At 36.0% G+C, this 15,883-nt stretch overlaps 2 protein-coding genes across 2 annotated transcripts; both read right to left on the bottom strand.

Annotated features, from left to right (window-relative positions):
- Positions 1-3,669: 3,669 nt before the first annotated feature.
- LOC110794658 (uncharacterized) lies at positions 3,670-8,064 on the bottom strand. The gene has a single exon (XM_021999625.1). The coding sequence runs from the start codon at positions 8,062-8,064 to the stop codon at positions 3,670-3,672; it is 4,395 nt and encodes a 1,464-aa protein (XP_021855317.1).
- A 280-nt stretch (positions 8,065-8,344) lies between these two features.
- On the bottom strand, positions 8,345-9,687 carry LOC110794657 (germin-like protein subfamily 1 member 7). Its single transcript, XM_056829375.1, has 2 exons — positions 9,636-9,687; positions 8,345-9,038 (listed from the first exon to the last, which is right to left on the bottom strand). Exons 1-2 carry the CDS (start codon positions 9,685-9,687, stop codon positions 8,428-8,430), a joined length of 663 nt encoding a protein of 220 aa, XP_056685353.1. The 3' UTR covers positions 8,345-8,427.
- Between the last annotated feature and the right edge of the window lie 6,196 nt (positions 9,688-15,883).

The following is a 15,883-nucleotide window of genomic DNA, read 5'->3' as shown; positions in this document are numbered from 1 at the left end:
ATGTATAAATTAACTCATATTATCACGTGATATTCAATTCTTTGACTATAACCTAAGTCTATCATCCTTTTATTATCTCCTACAAATTTACAATCCAACTAGTGTTTGTCTCGGGCGATGCCCCGGATTATAATGTTAAATACTATACATGAAGTATTTTTCTACGCATTGTTTTACACGTGTTGGTATGCGAGTTGACTTTTTTTGTAATAACTATCCGGAAATCATTTATTTTATTTGGATGTGGTGTGTTGTACGTAGTCAGTGATGGATCCACCGAGCGGACAAATCTGTAGTGCATTTTTCGTTACACCCCCTCTAAAATTTGTATATAATAGTATAAATTGCACGTATAATATATTGTTTAATTCTTCTACTGACCCCCCTCGTAACAATATCCAAAATCCACGACTGTACGTAGAATCATTTTTTAGTAATAGTGTTCTTCATCTTTTTGGGTTGTTCGTATTTGTAAATTATATCTAATATCTAATTAATGTCTTGTATATATGTTATGATCCATATATGCTAACACAATTATTACCTAATGAATTGAATGAAAAACATGCTTTATATGAGAAAGATAGATAAATTAAAGATGTGGTAATTATTCGAAACCATTTTCAATAATAGTAACAAAATTACATTGTCTTACAATCACTATGTTGTGAAAATTAGCAAGTAACATAAAATATGTGAAAAAATAGTATAAATACACATTAACCCTATCCAACTTAAATATATTTAAGTAGAGTTAAAAGGCATAACTTTTTTTTTTGACGGGGAAGAACAATTTCATTAATAATCAGCCATACGACATCTACAATGACAAAATAGATCAACATACCACATATTCAAATAAAATACATAACTGTTACAATCAAAACAATTACTATTCTGCATCCTAAAGCACATCTCGTACTACACCGCTTCTAGCTTAACGCGAGTAGTGATTTTCGATGTTTTCGCATCTTTCGAAGTAGAGCTCTTCGCAATCTGCCCACGAATTTTTCTGGTCGACGAGTTGATGATAAACCTTAAACCTGTATGAATCCAAATCTCCTTCCCAATTACTGAAACCCAAAAAAAATTCTCATCCATAGATGAGAATCAAGAACCTAGAAAACTCTAGGAAAAACCCAAATAAATTGGGAATAAATCAACAGAAAACAAAACCAAAACAAGACAAAACATAAAGAAAAAACAATGAAACACAAGAATATTTTTTGGAAGGAATTAGACTATTTTCGGCCTAAGCGGCAAAGAAAACTGAAACCCTAAAAGATAAGAGAGAAGAGAGAAAAATGGGGAGAGAGAGAGAGGGGAAATTCTTATATTGCGAGTTAAAAGGCATTACAAATACTTAGCTAAGAGGGTAGTTTTCTACTATATTTCTTGTTGGTCTTGTGTTCGAACCCTAACAAAAACATTAATTTTGTTTATAAATGTTAAAAGCACACCCTACATGCCACTGTTGATGTGGCGTCTTGTCATAATCAGAGAAGGTGACACATGAAACCGTGCCATGATCTATCTTGGAGATTTAATAATAGTATAGATTTCACCCATGTTCATGAACTTAGTGAAGGAAATAATGCCCTTGGTCCAAGTATGCATTCTATGTTGAGTCTAATAAATGCGGTTCAGTATTAATTAACAAGTTAATAATTCAGTGAGATCAAGTGAGCTGAATGCCTAGCTAGAGGCCGCTTCAGTTCAAGTGGAATTAATGATATTAATCCACAGCTTACTCTTGACTGAACCCGTAGGGTCACACAAATAGTACGTAAACGGATCAAGTATTTGATGGCATTAAATACTCCATCTATGGATATTCGGAATCGACGGATCTTGGTTTCAGTGGGAGCTGAGATCGTCACAGGCAAGAAATGAATACTCCGGAAACGATGATATTGCCGGAAACGGAAATATGGATCGTATCGGAAATATAAATATTATCCAAGTCGTAGATGTTGCCGGAAACGGAAACATGGTACGTATCGGAAAATATTATCGGAAATGGAAATATTGCCGGAATCGGACATATTGCCGGAAACGGAAATATTGTCAGAAACGGAAATATTATCGGAATCGGAAAATAATTCCGGAAACGGAAATATTAAATATTTGTTCGAAACGGAAATTAATTCCGGAATCGGAAATATTAAATGTTGTTCGTATCGGAAATGAATTCCGGAATCGGGAATTTAATCGGAAGCGTATCGTACGAATTAGCATCGGACGAGGCCCGCTAGACGAAGGCCCAGCACGAAGCCAGGCCATCGCCCAGCGAGCCGCACGCAACGCACGCCTCGACCAGGCCCAGCGCAAGGCCAGGCCCAGCCAAGGGCGCGCGCGCGCACGCAGCACCGCACATGGGCTGTGCGCTTGTCGTGGGCCGCAAGGCCTGCGCGGGTGCACGGCTTGTGCGATGCGTATGCCGGAAATCCTAATTCTATTGGGATTCGTGCGAAGATTAAAATCCTAATCTTATTAGAATTGCTTTGTTATTTAGAGTCCTAATAAAGTTCTAATTAACAAATCCACATCCTAGTAGGATTACAATTCCTTTTCCATACCTCTATAAAGAAGGGCCTAGGGGTCATTATTTATACATAAGTTTTCAAGTATTCAAAACTAGGATTTTTAAGCAGAAAAATCAGCCATAACTCTTGCCCATTTAACCGAAAATAATAGTACCTTAAGGGCGATTCTAGTTGGTCAATCTTAAGGCGGATCCGGACGTGCTGTGGACTATCTACGGAGGGACGACACTTGGAGTCCTAAAGACTTGTTCTTGTTCGATTCGGGCGCAGCTAGGGAAGGCACGCAACAAAGAGTATGCATCTAAATTATGCTATATGATTATGTGTAAATAATATGTATTCCTGGCTTAATGGTTTTTTCCGCATGATTTATGAATTCTCATATGTATCATAACCTAACACTTAGCATTATCAAAGCTCCCAAAACTTATGAAACACTTTCTTAAGTCTATATTACCAAAGCTCTGGAATAGTCAATTTCTCAAAAAGTTCAATAAAAAAGAATTGTCCCATAATTTTTTGGAGATTTTGTACGATTTTGTGTTAATGAATATCAATCGATACTCTATTGAATAATCATTTTGAAAGTTTTAAGTTTTTTAAACTAAAATTTGAACACTTGTCCCATAATACTCTAAAGAATAAGTAACTCTAGAGAATTGTCCCATAATACTCTATCGTAGATTGAATTTTAAAATCGAGTAGTACGTTTAACCTAAAGAATAAGTAAGTATGAGCTATTACAATTGTTTGCAAGACTCCCTCCATACAGTACACCAATGATAAATGAAACACTTAAAAAAGCACTAAATCAATTCAATGCTTCATGAAAACAACAAACCATCTTTTTTGGAGTAACATATTTTTTTTTTTAACGCAAGGAAGGAAATATATTACACAAAAGTTAAACGATTACAGAGTTCATAGCCAGTGAAATATGGATACTACTACCAATCACAACTACATTGGCAGTAGAGAGGAACTTAGCCCACCAAAAACCAACAAAGTTCCAAAGCATCACTACGAAAGTTATAATACATCCAAAAGTTAGGGTTAATTATAAACACGATCTCCTGCAGATCAGATAAATCAAATAAAACTCCTCGAAGAACCATGCGACAGATCAGTTCCCATCACTTCCTATAGTCCTAGCACGAATGACCATGGCAGATTTCTTATCATTTTCATAGTCAGATTGCACTGCAGCAGGTGGGTCAAAATGAGATTTGTGACCCACCGCCATCTCCATAGCAATAGCAGCAAGCCCATGAGCGACAAGATTTTTGTGGCGTGGAATATGCCTCATCTGAAGGTCCCAGTTGCCAACCATAAGCTTTCTCACATCCTCAATAACTGCAACTAATTCATGGTGAGGGTAAGAATTGACTGTCGAAGTATCCAACATAAAGATCAGCGAGTCAGCATCAGTCTCGACTTCAAATTTCTCAACATTAAAAGCCTTTGCTACAGAAAGACCTTCCCTTAAGGCTAAAAGTTCAGCTGCTAACGACGTCTTAGCATTAAACTTGCTCGAATAGCCTAAAAACCAATCACTTGTTTCTTTGCGTAACACACCTCCACCACCTGCCTTATCAATTCCTTTCCAAGCACCATCTGTATTCAGCTTCATGAATCCTTTTGCAGGTGGAATCCAGGTTGGATGTGGAGGAATGGGCTCACCCATCTTTTCTTTGCCCTTACCCTGCAAAACTGACACAGTTATCTTCCAATCGACATAAAACGCATTAAAAAGAGAGAAAGCACTTCCCATTTTTTGTTCAAAAACTGTAGAGTTTCTATGTTTCCAGAGATGCCAGATAGCCACTATAAAGATGATTTTCCAAGAATCACTAAGCTTTAAATTGTAGTCAATCCAATCAGACCAAGTAGAATTCTGGAAAATCTCAAAATTAAAAGCATTTGGAATCAGGACTCTTTGGAAAATATAATTCCATAGGATAGAGGAAGAGGAGCAGTCTCTGAAGATATGCAAATGAGACTCTTCCTGCAAGTTACACCTAACACAGAGTGGAGAGATATGTGTAGCAAACCTGTTTAGACTTTTGGCACAAGGTAAAATTTCATGCATACAGTTCCACAACAGCATCTTATATTTAAAAGGAGCTCTAAGTTTCCAAAGACTCTTCCAAGGAAAAGAGAAGTGATTTACAGCAAAAGTACTTTGGGAACTATCAGGAGGAGAACTTAGAAGCAGATTGTAAGCAGATTTTATGGAAAATGATCCTTCTTTAGATGGGACCCAGTGAATAAAATCCTCTACAATGGAGGATTGAGGAAGGGGAGTGGCTAAGATCTGCTCCTTCAAGTCATTGGGAATCAAGTGATTAATATCATCTAAGTTCCATTTTCCATACCTAATAATGTGGCTCACAAACCAGTGGGCTTTAGAATTAGGAACATCAATATCCATAGACTGATAAATAGGACCTGCTCCTACCCAATGATAATACCATAAGGACGTGGTAGTGCCATTTCCTATTCCAACTTTCAAACCTTTTTCTAAAAGAGAACGACCCTTCAAGATGTCTCTCCACAAGGGAGAGTGATAAGGTTGAGGAGAAGCATTAAAAAGGGCAGAGCGATGGAGATACTTATCATTCATAATTCGAACCCAAAGTTTATGAGGTTGGGTTAACATAGTCCAACCTAACTTGGCCATAAAAGCCAAATTCCACTCTTTTAATCTTCGAATGCCTAAACCACCTGCTTGCATGGGTTTCACAACGTTGGTCCAACTAGTACGTGGCACATACCTAGATCTATCCACTTTATTCCACAGAAATTTCCTGCAACCTTTCTCGATAGTGGTAAGAACATTAAACGGTAAAAGAGCAGTTTGCATGGCATAAACAGGATATGAGCTTAAAACTGATTTAATAAGGGTACATCTACCCGCCATATTAAGCAACTTGGCTTGCCAACCCCGAATACGATCCGTAGTCTTTTGAAGCAAATCAGAATAATTACTTAATTTCAGTCTATTTGAACTAATTTGTACCCCCAAATACTTTCCAAAAGAAGAAGAAGTTTTTAGGTTATACTTGGAAGATAAGTCTGTTCTTAAAATATGGTTCATATTTGAAGGGAAAATAAGGCTTGATTTAGCTAAATTGATACGAAGACCAGACGCATTTCCAAAATTATTTAAGACATCCATCATAACATCTAAATTTTCTACATTCGCCGTACCAAAAAGAAAAACATCATCCGCGTAAAAAATGTGAGATAAAGAGATATTTTTGGAAAGCTTAAGGGGAGCCCACAGATTTTGCTTCACGTGTTCTTCAATCATTAAAGATAATCTTTCAAGGCATAACACAAAAAGATAAGAAGACAAAGGGTCGCCCTGTCTAATCCCCCGAGAAGGTCTAAAATCTTTTGTGACTTCACCATTCCAGAGAACCGAAATGATGGGGCTAGAAACACAATTCATAATCAAATTGACCATACCATTTGGAAATTTAAAACCAAGCAAAGTTTCACGAATAAAACTCCATTCCAAACTATCATAGGTCTTAGTAATATCTAATTTCAAAGCCATTATCCGTTTTCCTTTTCTGGCTTTATTGAAGAAATGAGCAACCTCCTTAACTATAATAATATTCTCTTCAATACCTCTATTTGGAACAAAACTAGATTGGAGGGGACTAATAAGGGAACCCAAAACAGGAGTAATTCGCGAAACTAAAATTTTTGTGATTAATTTATACATGGTATTACAAAGACCTATAGGACGGAAATCTGAAATGTAAGTTGGGCATTGGGATTTAGGAATAAGAGAAATATACGATCTATTGAGCTCCTCAGGAACACAACAATTCCTAAAACAATCAACAATGAAGTCTGAAATGGAGACATACAACTCCCCCCAAAACCTTTTGTAAAAAATGGATTGAATACCATCAGGACCCGGGCATTTCATCGAGTCCATTCTAGAAAGATTAGACTTGATCTCCTCAAGAGTTGGCAATAACTTCATTTGGTTAATAGAAGTCTCATCTAGGGTGATAAGAGGAGCGAACGCAGGAGTCCTCTTACAAGAAACAAGAGAAGTAGTAAAAATCTTCTGAAAATGATTCGAAGCAATGTCTTTCAGAAGACTGTTATCAATAACCCAATCATCAGAATTCAGACATTTTAAAGTTTGAATTTTTCCTTTACTTTTTTTAATTTTGGCCAAAAGGTGAAAGTATTTGGTATTATAATCAGCATGTTTTCGGCAATTAATTCCGGCCTTTTGCGCCCAAATAATACGCTCTTTCTTGAAATTATCATTAAGTTGATTTCGAAGATCTTGCTCCAAATTAACTAAGAAGGAAGAATAATGTTTAGCTAAGGCCATTTGAATTCCATCTAGTCTAGCAAGTAATCTATTCTTGATCTTACCAATATTTCCAAAAATATTAAGGTTCCAGGATTTAATATTCAAAAGAAAAGACTTTCTTCCTTCCATAAAATTGTGAGTAGGAGGGTCCCAGTTATGGATGAAAAAATCTTTGAAATTAGGGTGCTCAAGCCACACCTCTTTGCATCTAAAAGGATAATTTCCAGCAACATAATTATTTATAATAGAAACAACAATAGGCGAATGATCCGAATAAATTCTAGGGAGATGCATTACCTGAGTTTGAGGGAAATTGTGGAGCCAAGTAGGGTTAGCAAGAGCCCTATCTAATCTTTCTTTAATGCATACAACCCCATCTCGCATATTATCCCAGGTAAAAGGATTTCCAGAGTAACCCAAATCAACAAGACCAGCTTCATCTGTAAAATTGGTGAAATCTCTACACTGAGAAGGCCTAAAATTGCGACCACCACTTTTTTCACTTTGGGAAGTAACCTCGTTCAGATCCCCAACCATCAGCCAAGAGGTACTAGGAGGAGGAAGATTAGATTGCATGGTATTCCAAACATGATGACGCTGAGCAGCAGAGCTGGGGGCATGCATGCCAGTGATTAAAGCATCTTTTTTGACATTCTTAAAATGGAACAGGGCATGAAAATTAAAATCCCCAGTTGCATAATTGACTAAATCTATGTCCTTTTTCCAGAAAAGCCAAATTCCACCTCTCATAGAAGTAGCAGGGACCACTCTAAATTCATGAAAACCTAATTGAGTCCTAACTTGGTTAGCACGCAAGTCATCCGCCTTAGTTTCCAAGAAAATGAAAGCAACAGGGTTTTGGTTGGATACTATGTTTCTAGCATAAGGGAGAAAATCATCTTTTGAGGCACCCCTAACATTCCATAGGATTAATTTCATATTCAAACAAGGGAGAGGGCGCTGAAGATTAACCTGGGGGGTAGAGCTAGGGTTTGGATAAGGAGGCATGTAAAACTCCTCCCAATCCCTCCAAAACTCCATTACTCCCATCGGACCTACGTCCTCCAATCGAATCGGGGTGACTAGAGCATGAACCTCCTTAGGTCTCATCGGAACCTTGCTGTACCTCGCCTGGATCTGCACTCCCACAACTTGACTTCTCGTTATGAACATGGCGATAAGGCGATCTGGTCATCCCATATCGAGTCCGTGACTTTCTAAGAGCAAGTGAAACGTTGGCACTTCTTTTGGGATAAGTAGAGGGTTCTGAATTAACATATAAAAACATCAAATTTGCATTATTAGATATCAATTAGATCTTCACACAATACAATCTTATGAATTAAGATATGAATATATATCTTGACACATTATTTTATAACAAATTCACATTATTTAACATCCTTATATAATATATCTAACATTAAGATCTTACAATAGAAAAGCCTATATGTCGAGCCTTTGTGAATGCTTCTTAGCTTGTTCACTTATTATATACTACATATACACTTGGCCAATATGCAAGCTGGGTCGAAATCAATTGGCACAATCATTTGTAGTTTGAGCGAACAATTGAAGAATTGATCTTCCGATAGTGTTGATTGATGAGTTTTGGCTCGAAAAATGGGATAGTAGTTCTTGAATCACTATCTTATCCACCTGAAAGGCTTTGGTAAGAACATCATCCAAAATACGAGGCCTAGTTCCAAACAAACCATCAACAACGTTAATACGTCCAGGATTTTGGCTTCCAAAAGAGGCAATAGCAAAAGCATTTGTTTTGCCAAGATTAAATTGGAAATGGATTAGACCTTGTGGGAAAACAATCATATCACCCTTTCTCAACACCGTGTCATAGAGCTTGTAATCTGTGGTGACAACGCCTGCATAGAGAGTTCCTTCTAGTACGGCGAAGATCTCTGAGCTACGGGGATGCAAATGAATGGTGTTTAGGCCAAAGGGGCCGAAGTCTATGCGAGCCATAGATACACCAAGTGTGTTAAGTGCTGGGAACTTATTTATATCCACTAGTGTGGCTTCTGCTCCTTGCGTGTTGTTTGTGTCTCCGGGTATGTTAAACCCTTTGTACACCAAATCTTCGATTTCCACATCTTTTGGATTCTTGCAAAACCTCCCATTCACAAAAACTGATAAACCAAAAATTATAAATAAATACATATTCATCCACACTAATATACTTCCTCTGTTCATAAATACTCGCAACGTTTGTTATTTTAACACTATTCACATATTCACTTTGGCTATTGTCGGTGATTTATATGTCAAATAAAACATAGTCATGTGGGATCTTGTTAGATTCGTCTCAATACGTATTTTCAAAATATCAACTTTTTATAATTTTTGCTTAAAGAGAATTTAAGATATTAACGATCTAAATTGTGCATTGGCATGCGTGAAATTGACAAACGTTGCGAGTATTTATGAACGGAGAAAGTATTAATTAGCATTGATAAGAAACTCTAAGAGGTTGTTTGGTTGGACTTTTTAGAATGGAGTTAGAATCCATTCTATCCCTATTATTGTTTAGTTGAAACATTTTGGTATAGAATCTCATACCAAGGGTTCTATCTCCATTTCATCCTCCTAGAATCCCATACCCAACTTACCCCTAGGATTCATAATTAATCCATTTCACCGAAGATACAAACCCTAATACACAAAAATAATTAAAAAAAAGCACCACCATAACAAGGTAGACGACACCCCACCACTTTGGATCTAACCACCGTCACCGGAAGATCTTTCTCCTTCACCGGCGATTATGTCTGCTATCATAAAAGCCTGAAACTCTGAGATTTTAGATCGATGGAATTTACCCTTTCATTTGTTGGCTAGAATGATTTTGGTTGTTGTAATTGAATTGTTATCGATGGAGTATAATGAGATTGAATCTCGCTATAATTTTCCATTTTCTTATGCATGGAAATCTGGAATTGAGTTTCCTATTGAAACTTTTCCCTTGTGATACAGCAGTAGTCGCGTACACTGTATTTTTTTGCTTTTCTTTTTTGAGATTTTTGGTTTTTTTTTTTAAAAAAAAATTCTTTTACTTATAATATATATATTGCATTGAATTCTTTGTAAATAATGAGGGAAGGAACTTTTGAAAACGGAGGTGAGGTAAAAAAAAATAGTATCATCGCGGCCTTCGCCTTTTGAGTCTTCCTTTATTTAAATTTTTGGTTTCGGTATTAGTTGATTACTTCGTTAACTTTTATATTTTCATAAATCCAAAATGATAAAGATCGTAACTAGCGACCTTTAAGATGTGTCGCAATAATGATGACATGACACGATTATGTGTCATATTTTAAATTGAAAAGTAAGATATTTAATTTATATATCATACTTTACATGTTATGAAAAAAAGCCGCAAGATCTATTAGGTTTTGTGTCATTTTTTGTTTCCCATTATGCCCCTTACTTTGTTTGTTAATACTGTATTGCTATGCTCATTAGTAGTTTTTTTTTTCGTTTTTTAAAATGTTTAACACTTGTTTGCAAAAACATGCATATATATTTTTGGACATTGATGTCCACATGTTTTTACCATTTCATTGAAAGAAAATACAGACTTTTGTTGAGTTTATATATACTACTATACTAGCCCTATATATATACGGAGTATATGTGTGTGTGTTTTTTCGGCCTATTATTTAGCATGAATAGTTGTTATAACACAACTTTTAGTTTATACTTTTATATAAACCTTATAAGTACATCAAATATACATCAACCATTAATAAAAGTTATGCTCAACTACTGAAACTATCTGTTAAATACGGGTCTGAGTCGCACCCGTTATCAAGAGAGAGAGTCCATTTAACAAGTACAAAGGAGGTTCCACCTTAAAACCATATGGCAATAAGGGGAGTAGCCTCTTGTAGAGCTGGCAAAAGCTGACCCAACCCACCAACCCGACCCGAACCCAACCCGTTAATAAAGGGTTGGGTCAAAAATTTTCAACCCGTTTAGTTAAACAGGTTGACCCAACCCAACCCGTTTATTAAATGGGTTGGGTCAGGTTGAAAATTGCAACCCGAAAGCAACCTGCCTAACCCGTTTAATTATTGGGTCATAGGTCAACCCGTTCAACCTAACCCATTAACCCGTTTAAAAGTTAAAAAACAAATTAATGAAAATCTGAAATCAGTATTGGGCTTTATTTGTTTGGGCTTAAGGTCCTTTTTCTTTAATCATTTATATATGAAAGATTGAAAACCCTAGCATTCATTATTCACCCTCATTCTCTGATTTCTCTCGGTCTATCTCCTCTCTCACATTAGAACTGAAACCCTAGTCTGAGACTCTCACGCCGCGCAGCCGCTCCGCTTGTCGCCTCGCCGGTCTACTACTCTCCTCTCACAGTCTCACCGGTTCACCGTGTTACTCGGTGGTCTCCTCTCACAGCGCCGCTCACTCACTCTAATTCAAGTATGTTTTTTTGAAATTTTAAGTTGAAATTTAGAGTAATATTTTGAAACTTCAATTCGAAATCTGGAGTAATTTTTTGGGTTATTGAGTTTGTGATATGATTCCTGACTTCCTGGTTTAATTTTGAAATTAATGATGGTGTATTTGTGCTAATCAAATCCTAACAGTTTCTTTTTATTTGGCTCATATCTATTGAAATTAATGATGGTGCATTTGTGCCTTTCTAGAATATGCTCATGTATTTTAATTATTTGTGCACTTTTTCCTTTTAATTTGTAAGTTTTTTGTTTATTTGTTAACGAGATCCAATGACTAGTAATGTGTTTGGGTTGTTCGAAGGTTCATTTCAGGATTTCAGTCATTTGTACAGATAGTTCTATAGTTCTATGTTCTAAATTATTTGTTAATTTGCAAAGAAAAAGCTAGAGAACCTAATCTAAATGAGTGAAAGTAATTGCCAATATGAATTACTGATCTGATGCAATTTTGAATTAAACTACATTTAATAAGAGTTTCTTTTATTGGTTTATTTTACAGTAATGGAAGGCTTTCAAAAGTAAGAATGCTCGTGAATGTGGATGATACGACACCCTCACCCATAGCTGATTCACCAAGAACTCAAAATTCCAACAAAGTTTGATGTTTAAATAGGGATAGCCCCTATTAAAACGAGCTTTGAACAACTATTAACGCATTGTAACATATTTAAATTTTACCTTTATGTCAGAATTTGATTATGTATTCTTAAACTTTAATTTCAGATTTGGTGGTGTATTAAGCTTTATGACTTGTGATAGCGCATTGATTAATGGAAAAAATTGTAAGTTTGAGACTTTTTAATTAGCAGATTGGAAAGAACAGGTTATTAGCAGGTTGTCTACAAAAAAAATTTAAGTAAATGGGTCAGCAGGTTGAAATCAGGTTGACCCGTTTAATTTCAGGTTGGGTTGGGTCGAAAATTGCAACCCGTTTAACTAAACAGGTTGGGTTCGGGTTGGGGAAATCTCAACCCGTTTATAAACAGGTTGACCTGATTTCGACCCAACCCGACCCATTGCCAGCTCTAGCCTCTTGGCCTTATTAAGTGTTTAACTCTCTTCTCTTTTATCAATGTGGGACTCTCACACGTGATATTTCATGGGTCAGATCTTAACACTTCCCCTCACGTGTGAGGTCCCTTTTCAATATGGGTCACATGTGATGGTTCATGGGTCAGAGTGTCTTTTATCACTCCCCCTCACATGGATCCCGTTCAGTTGGCCCAGAACACACAGTAAGGTCTCAGTTGTTGGCCTGGCTCTGATACCATGTTAAATACGGGTCTGGGACACGTCCGTCACCAAGAGAGAGAGTCCAATTAACAAGTCCAAAGGAGGTTCCACCTTAAAACCATATGGCAATAAGGGGAGTAGCCCCTTGGCCTTATTAAGTGTTTAACTCTCTTCTCTTTTATCAATGTGGGACTCTCACACGTGATATTTCATGGGTCAGATCTTAACACTATCGATGTAAAATGAAGAAGGATGGTGGGTAATTGAGCAACAAAAATGGTGGTTTGGCCGTTTGGGGTTAGTTGTCTGGTATGAAGGAGAGAGTGAGTGAAGAAGAGAGGGGGGAGGAAGAAGAAGTGCGTGCACCTGAATTTGGAGAAAACAATACCACGCGCGTATATCTTCAAGTTTACAAAGGTTACCAACAATTACCATCCTACCATTAATGAGGAGCGCGGAATTTTAGCCACTAGATCCATTAAATCCAACGGTGTAGGATACTTCTCACCCTTCTCACATAACTTCCATTTCTCACACGAGCCTAACCCTATATATATATTATATATATATATATATATATATATATAACACTATCATATTTTATATATATATGAATCTAACATGACCCCACATGAATACAAGTTTCTTACGTATGAATCACAAAAAATGGTCAAAGGCGTAATTTAAATAGTTTAAAAAATTACATGGCGCGATATTTACGGAACGGATGAAGTATAAGTTTTGATCATGAAAAAGTATTAGTTATAGCCTTATAACTTATGACCTCTTATTGTCGGTCACATATGATAATCACTATGTCACAACTCATTTTATTGTTTCTTATATGTTCAAAATTATATTAAAGGTTCGTTCTATTCGACTTATTTTGACTGAACTTATATTATCTGAACTTATCTGAACTTATTTGAACTTATTTTATCTGGAAAAAAAAAACTTATTTTGTCTAAAAAAGTTATTTGTGTGTGAAAATGTCTGAAAAAAAACTTATTTTTGTTGAACTTATATTATCTGAACTTAACTGACTTAACTGAACTTATCTTAACTTATTTTGTCTGAAATAGTTAAGTCAAAGCAAGTCGAACATAACAGAACCTAAGTCAATATAAATTAGAAAAGTTATCTGAATCATTTCTAAATAGTCTTACATAACTAATTAGTCATTACCTTTATGAATTACTAATCCTTACATGATAAAAGTTATTAAAGCGTACTCAAAGAAAGACATATTGTAATGTATGTGAAAATTATAAAAAGTTGTGATAAACAAACAACAATTTACATAATAACATAAACAAACAACATTTTACAACTAGTTGTCTTTACTTAAATATAAATAATAATTGAAAAAATAAACGACGAAATAAAAATAAACCTGCAGAATTAGGGTTGTCGACAGCTACACAGAAATCCTGAAGAGGAGATGGATCAGATGCATTGGCAAAGTCAAAATGAGTAGTAAATCTCATTATTATTGCAAACACCATCCACAAAGCAAAGCTCATTGTATTAATGTTATTTTTTGCCATTTAAAGTAGCCAACAAAATACAGTAGTAAACCTAGATATAATTAGGCAGATAGCGTTTTATTTCATAAATAATTAAAAAATTGAAAATGTGTTTCTTTTGTTGATATTATCAGGAATTACGATGATTAATATATAGCATGAAGAGCCATAATCGTTCAGCTTTTCTCAACTTAGATATATATAGCCACTCATGACTCAACGACAAAAATGAATCAATCATCAACTTCGAGCGTTGTCATTTAGCCTAGTACCACAACAATTTGTATGAGTATGAGTAATGACAATCCAACAACCGCGGGTCAAAAACCCCTGTTCTAAAAGCTTTTTGCGACGGGTCTAACAATTAAATAAAGACGGCAACAATCATCGTAAAACCTTTTACGACGGGCTAAAGACGGAATTTTCCATCAATGAGGACCCTCTTTTATGGCGGTTTCGCGAGACGAAATCCCACCACTATTGGCCTTTAGCGGTGATTTCGAGTAATTGCAACAACTGGTTATACGTTGTAGATGGTGTATTTCTTTATTCATATATGTGCTAATTAACATCAAGATCGACTATTTTTAGGTATGTGCTCTTGCCTCTTAGTGTTTACTTTGACAACTAACTTTTAACCGCTACCATTAAATGCTAACTATTGTCGCTAATTTTGCCAAAGAAAAGCCTAGCTTAGACGTAGCTGGTCGTACATCCTTATATCTTGTTTGTTTTGTCTAGCCTTTAAAAAATCCAGGTTTCGCTTTGTCCATATTTCTCTTGTATTTATCGATCGTGGTCCTATTCGCGAGTTCAAATTCAACAGTTGAGATTTCCGTGAGAAACTAATATACGCAATTACGCAGCACGTTGTAAATTATCCTTAGGTTGCGTTTGGATACTAGCATTTCATTTCAAATGCGTCATTTCAATTAGGTTGCGGTTGGATACTAGCATTTCATTTCAAATGCGTCATTTCAATTATGGATTTTTAAATACAAACATTCAATTTCAAATTCTCTGTTTGGCAAAAAGTAAGAATTATAATTAATCATTTCAAATCCAATGTGTTGTTTGGAAATAATGTAATTCCAAATTTCAGAGAGAAAAAAAAAAATCAACAACAACAAAAATAATCAACTGATTTTTATTGATACATCAACAATTTAAATTCCTTGTTTCCACATATAGATCGATTTGCTCCTTGCAAGTTGATTTCTTCCAAACATAAACCCTCACCTTGTAAAAAATAAAAACAAAAGTATCAAATTAACTCGATTTTTTTCAAAGATTGACTGAAAAATTCAATTGGCAGCCATTGGTGAACTCTAATGTGAAGAACAGGAGAGAGAAAAAGGGGAAATTGATGCAAATTTCGCAAACGTGGAAACATCCAAACTAGAGAGATGGAGGCAACGAGCATAGATTCCATTGTGACTGTTAGAGATCAGGTGGTGGTCACTCGCGAGGGTGGAGGTTGTTACGAAGGTGATGAGGTGGTTATGGAGGCGGTGACTGTGAAGACCGTGGTTGGTTGCAAGAGGAGAGAAAAGGGAGGAGAAGTGGTGTTTGAGGCAGTGGTGGTTTGAAAAAGGAGTTGTTGGAATTTGAGGACTCTCAACAAAAACTGAAATGGTGGTTAGTTGCAGGAGGTGGGTGGAGAGACGGACAGCACAAGGTTAGAGAATTTGAAATGAAAGCATTTGAGTTAGGATTTCAAATTCTTAAAAGTTGACTTAG

This window comes from Spinacia oleracea, chromosome 5 (genome assembly GCF_020520425.1).
Source record: "Spinacia oleracea cultivar Varoflay chromosome 5, BTI_SOV_V1, whole genome shotgun sequence".
Lineage (NCBI taxonomy): Eukaryota > Viridiplantae > Streptophyta > Magnoliopsida > Caryophyllales > Amaranthaceae > Spinacia > Spinacia oleracea.
Note: the sequence above shows the minus strand (reverse complement) of the source record. Positions and strands in the feature narration are given on the sequence as shown.

Excerpts from the sequence above, each read along its gene's own strand:
- LOC110794657 (XM_056829375.1), bottom strand. The coding sequence starts at position 9,687 with ATGATAGCAGACATAATCGCCGGTGAAGGAGAAAGATCTTCCGGTGAC. Across the intron at positions 9,039-9,635 it reads AAGATCTTCCGGTGACGGTG|TTTTTGTGAATGGGAGGTTT; the intron begins GTTAGATCCAAA and ends TTGGTTTATCAG.
- LOC110794658 (XM_021999625.1), bottom strand. The coding sequence starts at position 8,064 with ATGTTCATAACGAGAAGTCAAGTTGTGGGAGTGCAGATCCAGGCGAGG.